General features: G+C 42.6%; 1 protein-coding gene across 6 annotated transcripts in view; it reads left to right on the top strand.

Moving 5' to 3' along the window:
• PRKAG2 (protein kinase AMP-activated non-catalytic subunit gamma 2) overlaps window positions 1-20,958 on the top strand; it is a 321,755-nt gene that overhangs the window by 191,749 nt on the left and 109,048 nt on the right. The window contains exon 1 of one of the 6 annotated variants that reach the window (XM_075827370.1): window positions 8,665-9,269. The exons of the other annotated variants lie outside the window; for them this stretch is intronic. Coding sequence (XP_075683485.1) covers window positions 9,176-9,269 — 94 coding nt within the window. The 5' untranslated portion in view covers window positions 8,665-9,175. Of the gene's footprint in view, window positions 1-8,664; window positions 9,270-20,958 lie in introns of those variants that run through there. 6 annotated transcript variants of the gene reach the window in all.

The raw sequence follows: 20,958 nt of genomic DNA, 5'->3' as shown, positions 1-20,958 counted from the left end.
ATACACGCCCACTTGGACTTTTACTTTTAAACACGCCCAGTTGTACTTTTGCAAGCCTCATTTGCATAAATAAAAAAATGGTCATAACTTGGCCAAAAATGCTCATTTTTAAAAAATAAAAACGTTACTGTAATCTACATTGCAGCGCCGATCTGCTGCAATAGCAGATAGGGGTTGCAAAATCTGGTGACAGAGCCTCTTTAAATGATGTATGTACAGGTAGTACAGTCTTCTTGTTTCTCAGTGTAAATGGTGTAGGCACAGATAGTACATCCTCCCTGACACTCTGTGTGTGTATGTGCGCGTGTGTGTGTTTGTTTGCGTATGTGTTTGTGTGTGTGTGTGTGTGTGTGTGTGTGTGTTTGTATGTGTGTGGAGTCATACTACAAAAGTAATTAATTCAATAATTCAGAACGCAAATGGATTTTTATGAATCTGGAGTTTGTATAAAAGTATAACTTCAACTTTGAACATCTTTTTGATTTTAGGAGTAATAATGCCTTCCTTTATACTTCTCATCCTTGGGTCAGCTGCTGTTTTTTAGAAAAAAATGCATGAAAAAACTTCCCCCTGAACTATGCCCTTTTATAGTTAAACCAAGGCACCACATCTGCTTATGCTTCTTTGTCACATTTCTGTTTCATTACAGTTTCATGTAGGTACATGTGTAGTGGACATTTTTATTAACTTATTTTGGGACGTCTTATGTAGATGATTGGATAGGTTGTGGCTATGCTTCTTGGTAGTTACATGCTAGAGGAGGTATAGTGGTCATAGCAATTTGTAAATCATAGTTTTTTCATTACGGTCCACATATACAGTTGCAAACATCACCCGTAGACTCCCGTTGTAAAAATAAATATATATACCGTGCAGTATACCCTTTAGGGTAGGGCCTCTTTGTATTGAGAAGTGTAGTCGACTACTCGCTTTTAATACAGTGAAACAAAAGGTATGCTAACGCACATCTCGCACGACATCGTTTTGGCGTACATCAGGTCAATTAAAGCCTATGGAGGTCCTTGCATGGGCTGAACGTATACCAAAAACAAGATGTAGCATAGCCCTATATCAAACTAAGAATCACTAGATAGGACACAACATGGATTCTATGCAAGCATATGTGTATGTCCATGTCCTAGATGACTCATAAATTACATTAGTATTTACATCCTGTTTGACATTTTAAATTTTTTTTATGGGCAGATATCATTATGAAAGATCGCCGACATGTCAGTCACCAATTTGTAATTATTTAATAAGGTGATTAAAATTCTGCCAGCATGTGACACAGCCAACTGGTTCAGTGGGACACTGGACAGAATATTAATCCCATTCTATTTATACTGCAGTCACTTATTGATCAGGTCATATTACACAGGTATCATAAATTACTGAAGCCAAGTTCTTGTCTGACCAAAGATTCCACGTAGTAACCACTTTTTAAGGCAGCACACTCAAGCTAATGCGCGTTGTATGAGTGCCAGATCTCGAGGTAAACCCCTTTACACTCCATGTTAGAGGTGATAATAATCATTTTAAATTTTTATAATTTTCATTCATATCAAGTAGTACACCACCGTGTCAAATAGTTAAAGTAGCTGTAGCTTCAGATACTTTAAGTGTCAGTTCACACTGAGTTTATTTGGCACTGATTTTGACGCGGCATCAGCGGCAAAGAATGGCCGAAATCACCCCCATTGATTTGAATGGGAGGCAGAGGCATTTTTTTCCTGAGTTGCTTTTGGCCACTCGAGGTAAAAAAAAGCGGCATGTCCTTGAATCAATGGGAAGCAGAAAATACCCGCAGCATTTGTTTCTGAATGTTTTTCGTGGCGTTCTTTGCCCGCGGTCCTTGCATTAACTTCAATGGCCGTGGGTGAAAAACGATGCGGAAAAATTCGTGCAGGCAGTTCAAAATCTGCCTTAAAATTCCTGAAGAAATTCTGAGGCAGATTTTTTTCTTTGTGCTAAAAATTCCATGTGAACAGGGCCTAACTATTTGACATGTAATACTTGATATGGAGTGCTGACCTATCTCTTCTCTTACAAAAATTCCACCTTGTGATACATGGTTCCTAGGGCTCGAATTATGGAGCTTATGTCATTTATTACAAGGTAGATTTTATAGGACATCTCATGTCTACCCCTAGGGCCTAAAACTACTCAATGTAGATGGGTGGTTTTTCGGCACTAAAACTTTAGAATTAATACATTGCAAAATGTTTTCCATTACTGAAGCAATCTGTCCTTCAGGAGTTTGTGTCTCACGTGTATCATTTATGTTACATCATGTATAATTCACTGTATGTCATATTTGATTATCTGTCTCATTTAAATAATGGTATGTATAGATACACACACATAGCAAAAAAGGATGCTGGGATTTTTTTTTTTAAAAGGGACTTCCCGCAGAAGGAATCCAAAAGTAAAAGGAGATTTTTTAGGTAAAAATGGAAATTGTATGAGAAATTAGGGTAAAGCCTTTGTACTACTGTATTAAAGGGTATGTACTAGTCCTTCTCAATGACTTAGAATATCATCAAAAAGTTCATTTATTTCAGTAATTCAATTCAAAAAGTGAAACTCATATATTATATAGATTCATTACACACAGTGTGATCTATTTCCAGCATTTTTTTTCTTTCAATGTTGATGATTATGGTAACAGTCAATGAAAACCTAAAATTTAGTCTCTCAGAAAATTTGTATATTACATAAGCCCAATTCAAAAATGATTTTTAATACCGAAATGTTGGCCTACTGAAAAGTATGTACAGTATATGCCCTCAATACTAGGTCGTGGCTCCTTTTGCATGAATTACTGCATCAATACGGCGTGGCATGGAGGTGATCAGCTTGTGGTACTGCTGAGGTGTTATGGAAGCCCAGGTTGCTTTGATAGCGACCTTCACCTCGTCTGCATTGTTGGGTCTGGTGTCTCTCATCTTCCTCTTGACAATACTCTATAGATTCTCTATGGGGTTTAGGTCAGATTGCTGGCCAATCAAGTACAGTGATACTGTGGTTATTAAACCAGGTATTGGTACTTTTGGCAGTGTGGGCAGGTGCCAAGTCCTGCTGGAAAATGAAATCAGCATCTTCATAAAGCTTGTCAGCAGAGGGAAGTATAAAGTGCTCTAAAATTTCCTGGTAGATGGCTGCGTTTGGCTCGCAATCAGCATTACAATGCATCCCTAAGGTGTTGGATTAGGTTGAGATCAGGGCTCTGTGCAGACACTCAAGTTGTTCCACACCAAACTCATCAAACAATGTCTTTATCGATCTCACTATATGTACAAGGGCACAGTCATGCTGGAACAGAAAAGGGCCTTCCTCAACTGTTGCCACAAAGTTGTCAGCATACAATTGTATAAAATGTCTTTGTATGCTGTATTATTAACATTACCCTCCGCTGGAAATAAGGGGTCAAACCCTGATGAACTTCTCCCGATCATTCCTCCTCCACCAAATTTTACAGTAGGCACTATGCATTCTGATAGATAGCGCTCTCCTGGCATCCGCCAATTCCCGATTCATCAATCATATCTTGTGGATATTACATAAATGTAACCGATAAAAACACAGGGACATATACAAAAACACAGAAAAAGGCCATACTTACAAATGGACACAGCCAGGCCAGAAATGCTGATGAAAGGGCGAGCAGGTGCTTTAAATAATAATAGCCACTCCCACTAGTCTTGATGGGAGTGGTGTGTGGTGCATGGGATGTGTAGTAAGAAATAATAAATGAATAGTGTGTGTGCAAGTGTAATACTATAAGTGAAATATAGGGGGCAGTAATAAATGAAGTGCCTCAATAGAAATAAATTGATAATGGGGTGCAAGTGAGTGAAACATGGAGGGATAGTGTGTACGTCATGAGGCACAACGTGTATAGCCAGGTAGAAGCCTATTTGTGACGCCTTGATAATTCATAGAGCGGGCTACCCTGCTTGCTATGCCAAACAACAACACACCATGCTCTCCCAGCATCAAAGACCCGGCTGTGTCCAAGAGAAGCGAATATACATAATAATGAAAAATACCTGGGGTATTGGTAATCATTTTGGCCAAAAGGACGCAAGCTCGCAATCCACGACAAGGATCCCCAGACTTGCGAGTCCCTAACTCCTAAACTGGAACAGAACGTTCCTGATGCACAAACAGAACCGATAAAAACACAGGGACATATACAAAAACACAGAAAAAGGCCATACTTACAAATGGACACAGCCAGGCCAGAAATGCTGATGAAAGGGCGAGCAGGTGCTTTAAATAATAATAGCCACTCCCACTAGTCTTGATGGGAGTGGTGTGTGGTGCATGGGATGTGTAGTAAGAAATAATAAATGAATAGTGTGTGTGCAAGTATAATACTATAAGTGAAATATAGGGGGCAGTAATGAATGAAGTGCCTCAATAGAAATAAATTGATAATGGGGTGCAAGTGAGTGAAACATGGAGGGATAGTGTGTACGTCATGAGGCACAACGTGTATAGCCAGGTAGAAGCCTATTTGTGACGCCTTGATAATTCATAGAGCGGGCTACCCTGCTTGCTATGCCAAACAACAACACACCATGCTCTCCCAGCATCAAAGACCCGGCTGTGTCCAAGAGAAGCGAATATACATAATAATGAAAAATACCTGGGGTATTGGTAATCATTTTGGCCAAAAGGACGCAAGCTCGCAATCCACGACAAGGATCCCCAGACTTGCGAGTCCCTAACTCCTAAACTGGAACAGAACGTTCCTGATGCACAAACAGAACCGATAAAAACACAGGGACATATACAAAAACACCGAAAAAGGCCATACTTACAAATGGACACAGCCAGGCCAGAAATGCTGATGAAAGGGCGAGCAGGTGCTTTAAATAATAATAGCCACTCCCACTAGTCTTGATGGGAGTGGTGTGTGGTGCATGGGATGTGTAGTAAGAAATAATAAATGAATAGTGTGTGTGCAAGTGTAATACTATAAGTGAAATATAGGGGGCAGTAATAAATGAAGTGCCTCAATAGAAATAAATTGATAATGGGGTGCAAGTGAGTGAAACATGGAGGGATAGTGTGTACGTCATGAGGCACAACGTGTATAGCCAGGTAGAAGCCTATTTGTGACGCCTTGATAATTCATAGAGCGGGCTACCCTGCTTGCTATGCCAAACAACAACACACCATGCTCTCCCAGCATCAAAGACCCGGCTGTGTCCAAGAGAAGCGAATATACATAATAATGAAAAATACCTGGGGTATTGGTAATCATTTTGGCCAAAAGGACGCAAGCTCGCAATCCACGACAAGGATCCCCAGACTTGCGAGTCCCTAACTCCTAAACTGGAACAGAACGTTCCTGATGCACAAACAGAACCGATAAAAACACAGGGACATATACAAAAACACAGAAAAAGGCCATACTTACAAATGGACACAGCCAGGCCAGAAATGCTGATGAAAGGGCGAGCAGGTGCTTTAAATAATAATAGCCACTCCCACTAGTCTTGATGGGAGTGGTGTGTGGTGCATGGGATGTGTAGTAAGAAATAATAAATGAATAGTGTGTGTGCAAGTGTAATACTATAAGTGAAATATAGGGGGCAGTAATAAATGAAGTGCCTCAATAGAAATAAATTGATAATGGGGTGCAAGTGAGTGAAACATGGAGGGATAGTGTGTACGTCATGAGGCACAACGTGTATAGCCAGGTAGAAGCCTATTTGTGACGCCTTGATAATTCATAGAGCGGGCTACCCTGCTTGCTATGCCAAACAACAACACACCATGCTCTCCCAGCATCAAAGACCCGGCTGTGTCCAAGAGAAGCGAATATACATAATAATGAAAAATACCTGGGGTATTGGTAATCATTTTGGCCAAAAGGACGCAAGCTCGCAATCCACGACAAGGATCCCCAGACTTGCGAGTCCCTAACTCCTAAACTGGAACATTTCTATTACATAAATGTCCAAGATAGAAATACCCCTTTAACAACCGGATTTAATAAATATGACTATGGGCTCATTCACATTAGCGTTACCCTTCCGTTGATGGTTTCTGCTAGATTTTCCGTCGGAGCAACCCATCAATGGAAAGGCAAACGGAACCATAGCTTCCGTTTGCATTACCTTTGATTTCCATGGTAATGCTTCCGTTGCAGATGGTTTCCGTTTGTTTCCTTTCCGTAAGGTTTCTATTTTTTTGGACGAACAATAGCGCAGTCGACTATGCTACTGTTTCTGTCCAAAAAACTGAAACCTTAACAAATGGAAGCCATTTGTAATGGAAGCATGTTAATGTAAAAGAAAGCTATGATTTCCATTTGCCTTTCCATTGATGGGTTCCTCCAACAGAATGGTCTAGCGGAACCCATCAAAGGAACCCTAACGCTGATGTGAACACACCCTCAGATTGAATATGTGTAGAGCTTGTCAGGGAGATAACAGATGATGGGCAAATATATGGATAGGATCATATATATCCAAGAATCCTATCTGTATGCAGGAGCGTATCATAAAGCTTCTGTGATTAGATACAAAATTTGTACCACATTAACCTCCAAATTTCATTGATAGTGCTACTGTACTCTTATGTAGAAGTGCTCCTTTGAGTTCCCTAAGGCACTAGTGCCCAAATGAATCTGCAACCTCTGTATTGCCTGTAGTTACCATTATCCGTATGCCAATCCTCCCTGCAGTAGTTTAGATCAGCATATAAGAGCACTATATGTACACCCTACTTACAGTACAGTATATTAGGAAATAGAACCCCATTAATAAGTAATTATAGGGCAAGATGCAACCACAGCAAAAGTTTTGCCAAGCAGAGTTTGAAGAGGCAATGGCGTCTAACAAATTGCTCTCCCTCGTTTTTGAATAATGACTATCCGGGAACACTGAATAAAAGTTACAGATATTCATCCAGACACCCCAATGCTAATTAAATATGGGGAGTAGGAATGAGATCCTGAGTTGTCACGGCAGTGCCAAAAGATTTAAGTCACAGAAATCTCCCTAGCACCAGGTATTAGTAGAGCATGCACATATATGTTCTGTCCATGGGCATAACTACCAGGGTATCAGGAAGAGCAGCATCCAAGGATGCCAAGTTTCACTTAGAGGTGAGGGGCAGTATGATCACTGTGGATGATGTAAGGGGAGAGTGAAAGGGGCAGGTTGTGTTTCCATACTGCCTGCTCATAGAAGTAAGACTATGGAGAAGAGAGGTGAAGCAGGAGGCGGGAGCAAAGTGATAGACACAGATGTTACTGCCAATAGAATTCTTTGGAGTGGGGAGGGGGAACAGAGAGAGACACAGATGCTGCCTATAGTAGTCTATGGAGATGACAAGGGGGGAGCAGGAGGAGAGTGATAAAGATACACACAGACCTGCTGCAGCTGCTGGTAAGAGTTATATCTCACCCCAATACAGGATTCACAGCTATACTGTTCATTACTGCTTTATAATGTCCAACATGTTGCTGCAGCTTCTATAAATATATGTGATAGAGATAGTAGAGCAGAGAAGTATGTTCTCTTCTCTATGTGTGCAGTGTATAGAAGACATGATTGCAGTTAAGCTCCACCCACTAGCTCAGAGAAAACTGAGAATTAGAGAGAGAATCTGCGGAGAGGAAAACTTCTAAAAATGCAGAATACAAGTCATATAATAGCCAGAAATAGCATTATTCCTCATGTACGCACATATGATAGCTAATTCTAAAAAGTCACCTAAAAATTTAGGACTGCTTTAAGCTGCACTACCACACACAGCCACAAGCAGACAAACGTCGCTGTAGGGTACTGCAGAGAAGGCACTGTGGCGCTCCAGGGAGCACAGATACCCCTTCGTCTTGCTGATCAGTGCGGGTCCACCTGGGGTTGCAAGCCCCACTTACTATACATTGAGAATAGATCATCAATATAAGATCCGTAAAAGCCCTTTAATAATTGTTGCACCAGACACTGTTTATGGCTATTCTATATTAATTACATACTGTATCTTAGTTTAATATCTACAATTGAAAATGTGTTATTTACATAAGTGTTTCTCCGGAAAATATGCTATTATAAAGGTGTTAAATTAGGTAGCAGCCATCAGGTATAGAGCACAGTTTTTAAGGGTGTAGTTATGCTGCAGTTCAGGTTAGGTCATCTTTTGGTTTAGTAGATACGTGTCAGACATATGACAGTGTCCTGGGATATCCTTTACCATACTTGACCTATCAGTTAGCAGTGAGACTGAGGGATTGCAGCCAATGACCTATCTGTATGGTCGTGCCAAGGTCACATAACATTGTGTGTTGAAATCACAATTCTACTATTTTACCAGGTTACTGTTTACCCTTTCTGAATGAATGAATCGCACCTTAAGCACACAAGTACCTGCGGAAAAAAAAGGAGGGAAAACAATTGACACTAAAAAATAGCGCATACCCAGTCCTCCGTGGGTTAACAGCTGTGTGAATATCTAGCTGCACAAGTGGCATTCCTAGTTAAGTCCCAGGCCTTTAATTTTTGGAGGGAGAGCATTTTCTATTTTCAATGATCATGCTGTTGTGACATGTGGGTTTGCTAGTGACTGGAGAGCACTTGACATGAACCTGTAACCAGCATATGCTTTCCTGCTTCAGCAAAGGGACCAAAGCACGAGTCAAAATAGCTGCGTGATGTCACATTATAATGAGAATGTGCTCCGGCCAATTGGTGCCAAGAATTGTCTGGACAAGTGTGGATTCCTTTTACAGTCTTTTTAAAGAGACATTATTCACAACCGCACATGACAATCCCCTGCCTGGCTTTTCCTGATGTGGAATTTTATAAAAGGAGCCTTATCAGTCACCACTGACCTTCCCCAAGCAGGAAGATCTTGTATGGTATCCGCAGCCAGTTTCACCACTTAAGGAGAAGAATTCAGTGTGTGAGTTGCAGATCTATAGCAGAGCTCGCAATGCAGCTGGGCTGGGAGATTCTCCACTACAGTTCCTAAACTCCACCAAGTCAAACAATCAACAAGTCGATTTATCCAGAATTTTTTTTTATTCATTTATAGAAGACATTAATTCTGGACATTATTTTTTATTCTTTTTTACGTGGCATTTAATTTTTTCCCAATTCTATTGGTGTGTTGTGGATATGATCTGCTGAAGTGGCATTACTTACTGCCCCTGATGAAGCGATTTGGCAGTCTGAGAGGTAGCAAGAAACGAAAGGATCGAGGCCAGGGCACTGAGAGGCGTCAATCAGAACCTCATGGACTCCTAGGTATGATGTGAACACCTTGTTGTGTTAACGTTTTGCATATACAAATCTCGCTTGCCTATTTCCTACACAGTCATTTCTATCTATGTCTACTCTAATTTGTTAATACAATACACACCTATTTGCAATGTACATCCACAAACTGGAATAATTTTACTTTTGTATTAATATTTCTATAAATTATTAGCTTTTACATCTTCTGCATTATATAATCAATCCTGATAACTTTACTAGAAAGAGGATGAATGCTGAATGTGATATTTATGGATTAATGTGGAAAATAATTCTGCAGTCTATATGCATTATATATTGTATACTGTTTGCATTATTGTGTGAAATGACTGCATGTGTGATAGATGATAGATAGACAGATTAGATAGACAGATTAGATAGATAGATAGATAGATAGATAGATAGATAGATAGATAGATAGATAGATAGATAGATAGATAGATAGATAGATAGATGGCCTTAATTGTCATTCATTAATTTGTGGTCACTCTTAACTTACATTATATATTATAACTTCTTTTTAGACGAAATGCTAAAACAGACACTTTGGAGAGGGGCATATTTAGGAGGCTATTTCCCAGCAGTGTAACAACATGTTGGCGTTTTAGTGCCCTAAAAGCTAGTGATGGGTTCCCTTTAAGTCCAGGCAATGGTGAAATGTGTTATGTATGAGAAAGGTGTGTAGTGTGTTAAAGAGGTTTTCCCATAAGGGACATTTATGACATAAATGTCAGATAGATAAGGGTCCCACCTCTGGGACCTGCACCTATCTCTAGAACGGGGTCCCCTAAACCCTGTTCTAGCTTTTGGGCTCACGCTGCCTTTCTGGCCACTTACTGATTACTTGGTCGGGAGTTAAGGAAACAACGTAACTCGCTGAGCTGCGCTGTTTCTGTAACTCCCATAGAACTGAATAGTAGTTACGGAAACAGCGTAGCTCGCATGCTATGTTGCTTCCATAACTGGCATTAACTACTCTGGGAGTTACTGAAACAGCGTAGCTCAGCGAGTTACGCTGCTTCCGTAAACTCCTGAATGTGTAATCAGGAAGTGGCCGGGAGTCAGCGTGAGCACAAAATTCTAGAACGGGGTTTAGGGGACCCTGTTCTAGAGATAGGTGTGGGTCCCAGAGGTGGGTCCCGCATCTATTTGACATTTATGACATATCCTATGAATATGTGTCACGATCTGTGGGTATGTGTACCTACTAGGCCGCACCGTCGTAGCGGAGTAGCAGCTGGCCAAACAACAGTGTACCAAGTCTCTACAAAGTCCAAGCACAAGGGTACCTTGAAGGGTACCTTAAAATAATGGGCGCCAAAAGTCTAGCAGAAGACAACAGCGTTTAGAGATGACTTTGGAGCCAAAGGAAATATGGGCAGCACAGCAGAACAGAAACCTCCAGGGTATCAGGGTGCAGGCCTCCATTGATCCGACTTGTAAATCCCCTGAATGCACTGAATAAATACACTGAATTGCCTGTTGTATTATGCTTGACAAAGGCTGCATGGAGCAGCTGAAACGTTGTAACCTTTTTTCACTGATGGGTGAATAAATTTATTCCATTTGATACGATTTTTTGGAGTGCTGCCTCTTTTTCCAATTTTGTTGACTTTGGAGCCAATCACTTCCCACTAGGGTCTATTTCTTATGGTTTGATTCACAAATAACCTAGTAGACCTTATTTATATAGTGTTTTTATGTTTTCCTACTTTTACAAAGAAAAAATTTATTGTTAAAAATAACATTTGTGTTTTGTCGCCATATTCTGAGAGCCATAACTTTTTTCCTTTGATTGAGCGGTATCAAGGCTTAAATTTTGTGAGGCGAGCTGTAGTTTGTATTTGTACCTGTAATGGCGGGGGTAGGGAAACGGACAAGTGAGCCCTAATCTACCCGCCACTCTGTCCCTGCCTACTTGCAACGACCCGCCCTAGGCGACGGGGTACAACTGGGCGGCGGTCCCTACGCTCAGTAAGTGCACGAGACAAACAGACAAGGGAACACAAAGCAAAGGGAAAGGGGCAGTTGCCCACGGCAACACCGTGAGCAACAAGAGTGGTGAACGAGCCGAGTCAAACCAGGAGTGCACGAGGTACCAAACGCAGAGCAGGAGAGTAGTCAGTAAGCCAGGGTCAGTATGGAGCAGGATCAAATAGTTAGAAGCTGTAGCTGGGCCAGGAAACCACACGAGAAGAATCACAAGCAAAGGAGGAACAGGAAAGGCAGGTATAAATAGACAGAGGGCGGGAGCTAGCTCCGTCTGGCCAGGCTGCGATAGGCTCTCCGACTCCTAAGCCTGCCATCCTGAGTGGTGGAAGATGGAGTCAGTCTCAGAGACATAGACTCAGGTGCAGACTGATTACCTATGGGAGTATACACAGAAGTTGTGCCTGGCAGATCCTTTACAGTACCATTTTGGGATACATGAAACTTTTTGATCACTTTTTATTCCATATTTTGTGGGGAGATGAAGTGACCAAAAAATAGCAATTCTGGCGTTTTAATTTTGTTTTTTTACGGCATTCACCATGCGGGTTAAATAATGTTATATTGTAATAGCTTAAACTTTTACAGACTCGGCGATACCAGTTATGTTGATTTTTTTCTTTTCTTACCTTGTTCTTGGGGTAAAATGGGAAAAGTTTTTTTTTTAACTTAATATTTGAATTTTTTTAGATATTAAATTTTTTTTATTCAACTGTATTTAACTTTTTCTTAACTTCGCTCGTTACACTGAAGTGTCGGCTGTAAGATAAAGATGTCACGCTCGTTCTATGGAGCGGGCTCACCCCGTGAGTAAGATCCATACTTCCCCACCCGATCTGCACTGTATATATACGGTGCATATCGGGAAGGGGTTAACAGGTAGGGCGCAATAGGTGAGGGCTCCAGAGGTGGGACCCGCATCTATGAGGCATATCCTGTGGATGGGAATACCCCGTTAAGGTGTTTGCCTGTATAAAACACGATACCAATACACTTTAGTTACAGATGGCAATTTGATAAATACCATTAGCAGGTGTTTCGTTGCGTAGCTAAAATGTTGTCCTTTAAAAAACAATTTTTTTATTTTTATAATTATCATTATGCAGCTGCAATGGTTAAAAGTGAAAACTATCTATCTATCTATCTATCTATCTATCTATTGATTTTAACTATTCAGCTACAGTTGCAGTGTACATGAATACATTGAGTTGAATGCAATCTTGTGGACTGCAGCTGTCACTCAAGAGTTAAAATCAATCAGTAGCGCTACAAAAAGACTAGGTGTAGCCCTGGCCTAATGGTTACAAGATAAATCTAATATTCTGGGTCGGAAACCTCACTGTATACAAAGAGTAATGACAGATCCTGTCCAAAAAAAAAATGTTTACATTTATAATATATAGATATACTTTTATAGATTATACATATCTTTCTTACTGATAGATCATGGCTATAGAAGGAATACATACTGAAGACAAGTTTTTATAGCCAAAGTATAAAAATAGGATATAGTGGTGGCCTTTCTTATATATTTAGTCCCCTACCAGCCGGAGGAATGTAATTTTGCCATCAAAGGAAGGCTGAGCTGTTCTATACACAATGCTTTGAACTTGACTTTTTCAAATCACTATTTTTATTATAAACTCCTAAGGTATAATCTTTTGGGAGATTACATTTTATATTAAATATACAACAAAGCCAAGGCAGACACAAGAGGTGCTGTTTTCCCAAATTAGAAAGCAAACAAAGCTATGTGTATTGTAGAGGTAAATATATGGGGGGTGCACAAAAGTGGAATTTTATAAAAATAAGTATGAAATATATTCAGCATACTGTAAATATCCCTTAGGGTATCTTCACACGGCTTATTTTCAGTAATTTTTAGGGTCGTAAACCCCCCGAAAAACGGGTAAAAATGCGGAGGCTGAACGCCTCCAAACATCTGCCCATTGACTTCAATGTAAAAAACAGGGTTTCGATCCCACGGTGCGCTTTTGTACACGGACATTTGTAAAAACGACACATAAAAAAATGACCCGTCAGAAAGAAGTGCATGTCACTTCTTGAGACGTTTTTGGGACCAATTTTCATTGTCTCAATAGAAAAACAGCTCCAAAAACGGTCGTAAAAAACGCATCAAAAACGGCTAAGGCTGGGTTCACACGACCATATTACGTTCGTAATTTACGGAACGTATTTCGGCCGGAAGACCCGGACCGAACACACTGCAGGGGGCCGGGCTCCTAGCATCATAGTGATGTACGAATCTAGGAGTCCCTGCCTCGCTGTAGGACAACTGTCCCGTACTGTAATCATGATTACAGTACGGGACAGTAGTTCCACGCAGAGGCAGGGACTCCTAGCGTCGTACATCACTATGATGCTAGGAGCACGGCCCCCTGCAGTGTGTTCGGTCCGGGTCTTCCGGCCGAAATACGTTCCGTACATTACGGACGTAACATGGTCGTGTGAACCCAGCCTTAAAATCAGAGGCTGTTTTCTCTTGAAAACAGCTCCATATTTTACAGCTGTTTTTTGTTTGCCGTGTGAACATACCCTCAGGGCTTGTCCACAAAAATTTCTGCAGCAATTCCACAGAAACTAGCAGACATTCCGCTGCGGAAGAAACACATTTTTTACTGCAGAAAACTATGCAGATTTTGCTGCGTTTTCTCAATGTTGGCAGATGGTGATATCTCCTCTAAAAAAACGCAGCAATTCAGTTCACTTGGTTCAGACATCCCCTCATATACCCTACTGGGACACTTTGAGCTTATAGAGGGGGTCTCCCGCTCAGTCTGCCCCTGTAATAGCTATATCTGGGAGCCACGTAGTGCAGTTCTCAGCTCTGACAGATTTTAGAACTTTGTTGAAAACAAGGGATGCCCATATACTTCAGTGGGCCCAATGCAAAGTTTCCTTTTGGCAGCAATGGGGAGGGTGGGGTTCAGAATGAGCCAGCTAGTCATGCCTACTTCTCACAGGGGCTTCCAATTGTGAGAGTCTGCAGGATCAGCTTGTTTCCGAGGGACCTATAATCTTTGAAAACAAAATGTCTAAACTGGAGAACAACTTTAAGGGTATGTTCACACACCCTATTTACGGACGTAATTCGGGCGTTTGAGCCCCGAATTACGTCCGAAAATACGGCTCCAAAGCGGCAGCAAACATCTGCCCATTCATTTGAATGGGCTTTACGATGTTCTGTGCCGACGGTAATTTTTTTGTAAAAAAGACGCCCGCGTCAAAGTAGTGCCTGTCACTTCTTGAGACGTAATTGGAGCCGTTTTCCATGGACTCCATGGAAAAACAGCTCCAATTACGTCCGTAATGGACGCAGCGAAAAGCGCCTGCACTTGCCATTACGTCTGAAATGCCGGAGCTGTTTTCTCCTGAAAACAGCTCCGTAATTTCAGCCATAACGGAGGGTGCCGTGTGAACATACCCTAAGGTTATCCGAGATGTTACAATTGATGGCCTATCCTCAAGCTTGGTGGTTAGGCCATGCTAATGAGCTGTGTGAAGGGGCCACGACGAGCGTACAAGTGCCACAGTTTCTTCAGTGTTTATCTCAGGCTTAATTTCTGTCTGTGGTTGCAAATGCCATCACTTTCAAAGTGGCTGTGCAAGGTATTTTGCACTGTGGTCTAGAAGCTTTAAGTTACGCTTCTGGGCGTGTACACAAAAGGCTCGAGCAGGTGTATGACAGTCAACCATAATGATTCATGGCTATTGTGTTGGGGCTACATTAGGCTGCGTTCATATCTGCGTCAAGGCTCCGTTTTGACATTCCGCTTGAGCTTACCGTCGGAACAAAGCCTTGACTGACACAAACGGAAACCATGGTGACGAATCCGGTGCAAATGGTTTACGTTTGTCTCCGTTGTGCAAGGGTTCCGTCGTTTTGACGGAATGAATACCATAGTCGACTATATTATTGTTTCAATATGTCTTTATTAAACAGTTGAGACATCAGAAAATATATGTGAACAGTTCTACTCGCAGGTAGAAGTAAATAGTTAGTCTCAAATAATAATTAAATCGTTAATTCCTATAAGTTTTAACATTTTGAGAAAATGGGATTCAAAATAATATGGATAATAAAAGAAAGGTAAATAAAATCAATGGTGATGGAAACGGAAACCTATGGTTTCAGTTTGTTTCAGTCAGGGCTCCATTCTGACGGAAAGATCAGACGGAACATCAGAATAGAACCCTAACGGATATGTGAACAAAGCCTTACATGATACCTATTTATCCAACGGATGCAGTACAATAAATTGTTATGGTTCACAATGTTACGCTTTTCTACTATGTATACTTGCCTGAGCCCCAGGCACTATCCCAAAGGAATCCGCTGTATAGTTTTAATTTTTTTAGTTTAGGTGGAATGATGCTTGACGTGTTTGAAAAGATTTACAGACTGTGAAATATTTGCTTCTGATCAGCCTTAGCTTTTTAAGGGTGCAGTCACACACGGCAGATTTTGCTGCAGAAATTTCTGTGACTGAAGATCAGTTCTTTTTATTTTAGAATGGGGCTTGCAAAATCCCTTGCACCTGCTGCAGAAACAACCCCATTCAGATGAATCTAAATTTGTGCAACAAAATCTGTTGCGTGTGATTGCACCCTAAGGGTATGTTCACACGCAGAGTCAAAAACGTCTCAAAATACGGAGCTGTTTTCAAGAGAAAACAGCTCCTGATTTTCAGACGTTTTTTGCGCGATTATCGCTGTGTTTTTTGCGGAATTTTTTACGCTCGTTTTTGGAGCTTTTTTCAATAGAGTCTCTGGAAAACGGCTCCAAAAACGTCTCAAGAAGTGTCCTGCACTTCTTTTTCGCGGCCGTTTTTCGCGGGCGTTTACGGCCCGAAAAATGGCCGAAAATAGGCCGTGTGAACATACCCTAAGATACTGGCAAATGCAAGGTTTTGCAGGGTAGCACAGCCCCCACAAAAATCTTATCAACTAAAATAAATACAACAAACAACTTCATTGGATAAATTGGCCACGATGTTTATTTAAGGGTAACATAAATAATAATTAAAACCAAAATAACCATAAATTGAAATCATGAAAACGAATAAAATAACAATATTAAACTAATAAAATATCAAGTCTGCCTGGGTGGGTGATAAAACAGTATTGCAGCCTTCTCACAATGAAGTGAATGTGAGGAGGCTGCAATACTCTGAATTGCACTACATCTGTGTCGACGATTCTCAGAGAGCAAGTAGAAATGAAGGGGTAGCATGATATAGTGCTGGACGGAGTACCGTTAACAGGCGGTGCCACGGTAGGGGGCCCCAGAAAATTTAGCTGTATGGGTCCCTGAAATTCCTGATGGCGGCCCTGGGGTATAGTAAGATCCCTCTGAAACTTTTACTACAGGGCTCTTTTATTTCTAGTTACATCTTCCCCTCTTGAGAGAACATAACATTATTAGACTGCATGAACCACTAAGAGTTAAATTATTGTACATTATTCTCTAGGACAATAATTAGGTTCAATCTAATAATATATAAAAAAAAAAAAAAGAGAGAAGACAAAATCCTCTCTAGATGCCATAATTATGTAATCATATAGAAAAAAGGGGGGAAAATTGGGAAAGGGGAGAGAAAACATACCAACAAAAAAAACAAACACCACACCATATAGCAACTTTTGGGATTCGTGTGACCATGTATCCCCCAAGCAATAGATTGAGAGGCCCCCGTCATTATGGTTAATAAATGGAGAATATAACACAAGTAGTATTACATTATCATTGCGTTTGTTTAAAGTTGCCAATATTTGCTGTATAATTACTATACAATTGTCAATTTATAGTAATGAACAAAATGAGAATTCTAATCTGATTTGTCACAAAGGGCAACACTGTTGTTGTTTTTGTTTCCGTTTTAATAAAATTCCGTTCACATGACTTCACATTGTACATATTAATCCTGCATTAGGACATTGCTTTACGGGCGGACTATCCTGATCCCAGCTGAGGAGCTGTGTCCACCTATGCTGGCAAACTCAAGTTTGTGTTGACCAATAGTCACTATGGTAACATTTAGCAAAACCACATGCTAAAAATAGTCCTCCTTTAGCACAAGAAATCAGAGAGAACGTTTTGCAGGAGGCGTCTTTGTAAAGGACCGTTGTAAAGCCAGTTTACTTTTGGAGAAAGAAAGAATTGTATATGTAACGAGCAGATTTAAAGAGGCTCTGTCACCAGATTATAAAATCCCTACCTCCTATTGAATGTGATCGGCGCTGCAATGTAGATAACAGTAAAGTTTTTTTTTCTTGAAAAACGATCATATTTGCCCAAGTTATGAGCAATTTTAGATTTATGCAAATGAGTTTTTCAATGGACAACTGGGCGTGTTTACTCGTTTTACCAACTGGGCGTTGTGAATAGAAGTGTATGACGCTGACCAATCAGTGACCAATCAGCGTCATACACTTCTCATCGTTCCCATCCAGCTTCTTTCACTGCACAGACACACAGCGTGTTCTCGCGAAATCACGCTGTGACGTCACTTCCTCCCACAGGTCCTTCACCATCGCGTTGGACGAGAGAAGACACATCGGCTCCCGGCGTCCAAGAGGGTACAGTTGAATCTGCAGCAGCATATCTCGGATGCCTGGAGCCGATGTGTCTTCTCTCGTCCGACGCGATGGTGAAGGACCTGTGGGAGGAAGTGACGTCACAGCGTGATCTCTCGAGAACACGCTGTGTGTCTGTGCAGTGAAAGAGGCTGGGTGGGAACAATGTGAAGTATATGACGCTGATTGGTCAGCGTCATACACTTCTATTCACAACGCCCAGTTGGTAAAATGAGTAAACACGCCCAGTTGGTAAAAACAGAATAGACGCCCAGTTGGTAAAACGAGAAAACACGCCCAGTTGTCCATTGAAAAACTAATTTGCATAAATCTAAAATTGCTCATAACTTGGGCAAAAATGCTTGTTTTTAAAAAAACAAAACCTTTACTGTTATCTACATTACAGCGCCGATCACATTCAATAGGAGATAGGGATTTTATAATCTGGTGACAGAGCCTCTTTAAAGGGGGTTCTCCAGCACAATGTAAATAAAGACTATTGAACGGTGAACATTATATGCCCAAAAACATGTCCTTTTATCTACTACTTGAGGCGCTGATGTGTTTGTTTATACAGTGGGAGAAACTTATTAAAACTGGTGGAACGGGAGCGTGGAGGAATTGGCAAAAGCAACCAATCAGAATTCAGTTTTCTTTTTTCAGATGTTATTTTGAAACTAAAATCAGCAATCTCACTGGTTACTATGGCCTAAATACTATGACAAGTCCATGGTTACCCTTTGGTTTATACCCTGATAGCTAGTATCACATTCTCTATTTAGACTTGCTGGTACCCCTGATGATCCAGGAGTAATGGGTTACTGAATGGAGATATTAACCCTGTTGGTTGTCTCCCAACATGCTGTGTATGACCCATTCAGACATCTATATGACCTAATTTGCATTCGCTGCATGGAATCCTACAGGATATGGGGGGGGGGGGAGGCATATAGTAGGTGCCGATGCAATAACTGACTCCTCTTTAGCAGGGCATCTTATAGATAGCCTAAAACATAGGGCACTGCCACATGACAGACACTCGTTAACCTGGGGCGGTTAAGGTGCCCGTAGTCATTTGATGGAGGTCGGGTGTATCTACAGCAAAGCAAAACAAAACATCAGTTTACGACCCTAGTTCTGTTGCTAAGGCCAAGGTTGAGTGGCTTATTGCCACCCCCCTTGGGCACATATCCTGACCCCCTTTCCCAGCTACACCCCTGCCATACATTTTTGCAATTTTACAAGAATTGCGCATAAAGACATGCAAATTTAGGTCCATCTTCATTTTCATTATGTCTTTACATTATTACAATTACATATTATATATTGTTTTTGCATTCTGGAGTATTATATTAGTTTACAGTAGGGTATAGCAGGGGGGTATTAGGGGTATTAGGGGTACTTCTGTAAGGGGCCCGGCCAACCCTAATTGAAAGGGGGGCCCGGCCACTGCCACGACTTGCATTTGGTTGAAAAAACAGGCCCCTGCAATGGGGTCTGTTCTCTTCACCAAAGTAATGTCGTGAGCTGCGGGCCCCCCTCTCGTCGTGGGGGCCGTCAAACACCGCCCGCTTGCGCGTGCGCCCGCTCGTACCTGCCCGCGTGCGTAACCGCGAGCGAGACACCGACGGGCACACAAGGACAGCGACGCAGAGACAGCTTACCTGGGCCGCCTCCTCCTTCTCCTCCTAAGCCTCGTCCTCCTCCTCGAAAGCCTCGTCTTCCTCCTCCTAAGCCTCGTCCTAAGCCTCGTCCTCCTCCTAAGCCTCGTCCTCCTCCTCCTCCTAAGCCTCGTCGTCCTCCTCCTCCTCTGCCTCCTAAGCCTCCTCCTCTGCCTCCTCCTCCTCCTAAGCCTCGGAGTCGTCCTCCTCCACCTCCTAAGCCTCCTCCTCCTAAGCCTCGGAGTCATCCTCCTCCACCTCCTAAGCCTCGTCCTCCTCCGCCTCCTACTTCTCCTAAGCCTCGTCCTCCTCTGCCGCCTCGGCCTCCTCCGCCTAGGCCTCCTCCGCCTCCTAAGCTTCATCCTCCACCGCCTCCTCCTCCTCCGCCTCCTAAGCCTCATCCTCCACCGCCTCCTCCTCCTCTGCATCCTAAGCCTCGTCCTTCTAAGCCTCGTCCTCTGCCTCCTAAGCCTCGGAGTCGTCCTCCTCCGCCTCCTAAGCCTCGTCCTCCTCCTCCTAAGCCTCGTCCTAAGCCTCGTCCTCTTTCGTCCTCTTTCGTCCTCCTCCTCCTAATCCTCCTCCTCCTAAGCCTCGTCCTCCTCCACCTCCTAAGTCTCGGCCTCCTCCTCCTCCGCCGCCTCGTCCTCCTCCGCCTCCTAAGCCTCGTCCTCCTCCGCCTCGTCCTCCTCCGCCTCGTCCTCCTAAGCCTCCTCCTCCGCCTCCTAAGCCTCGTCCTCCTCCGCCTCCTCCTCCTCCACCTCCTAAGCCTCGTCCTCCTCCGCCTCCTAAGCCTCGTCCTCCTCCGCCTCCTAAGCCTCGTCCTCCTCCTCCGCCTCGTCCTCCTCCGCCTCGTCCTCCTCCGCCTCGTCCTCCTCCGCCTCCTAAGCCTCGTCCTCCTCCGCCTCGTCCTCCTAAGCCTCCTCCGCCGCCTTGTCCTCCTCGTCCGCCTCGTCCTCCTCCGCCTCGTCCTCCTCTGCCTCGTCCTCCTCCGCTTCCTAAGCCGCCTCCTCCTCCTCCGCCTTGTCTTCCTCCGCCTCGTCCTCCTCCTCCGCCTCCTCCTCCGCGTAGCTGCGTAAGGAGAGGGGGGGGGAGTCCAAATGTAGCGCGACGGCAGGCGTTCTACAATCCACGCCATTTTCTGGAGCCTGGCAGTGAAGGACTGGACGTCTGGACCGAAGACATCGCCTGGAAGACATCGCCTGACAACGAGGACTGGAGTGGGAGCCAGCAGCTCTTCTGACACAGTGAGTAAAGTGTCTCAAAGTGCTGATTATGTATGGCCCTATTCACACAGTGTATTTTGCAGGCAGAAAAAATCTGTCTCAATATTCCTTAAAGAATTTTGAGGCAGATTTTGACCTGCCCACACTATCTTGCTGCGTTTTTTGCCTGCGGCGATTGAGGACAGCAGACAAAAAACGCAGCGAAATATG

The sequence above is a fragment of the Rhinoderma darwinii genome, chromosome 5 (genome assembly GCF_050947455.1).
Source record: "Rhinoderma darwinii isolate aRhiDar2 chromosome 5, aRhiDar2.hap1, whole genome shotgun sequence".
Taxonomy (NCBI): domain Eukaryota; kingdom Metazoa; phylum Chordata; class Amphibia; order Anura; family Rhinodermatidae; genus Rhinoderma; species Rhinoderma darwinii.
The sequence above is the reverse complement of the archived record's forward strand: the minus strand, read 5'-3'. Positions and strand labels throughout refer to the sequence as shown.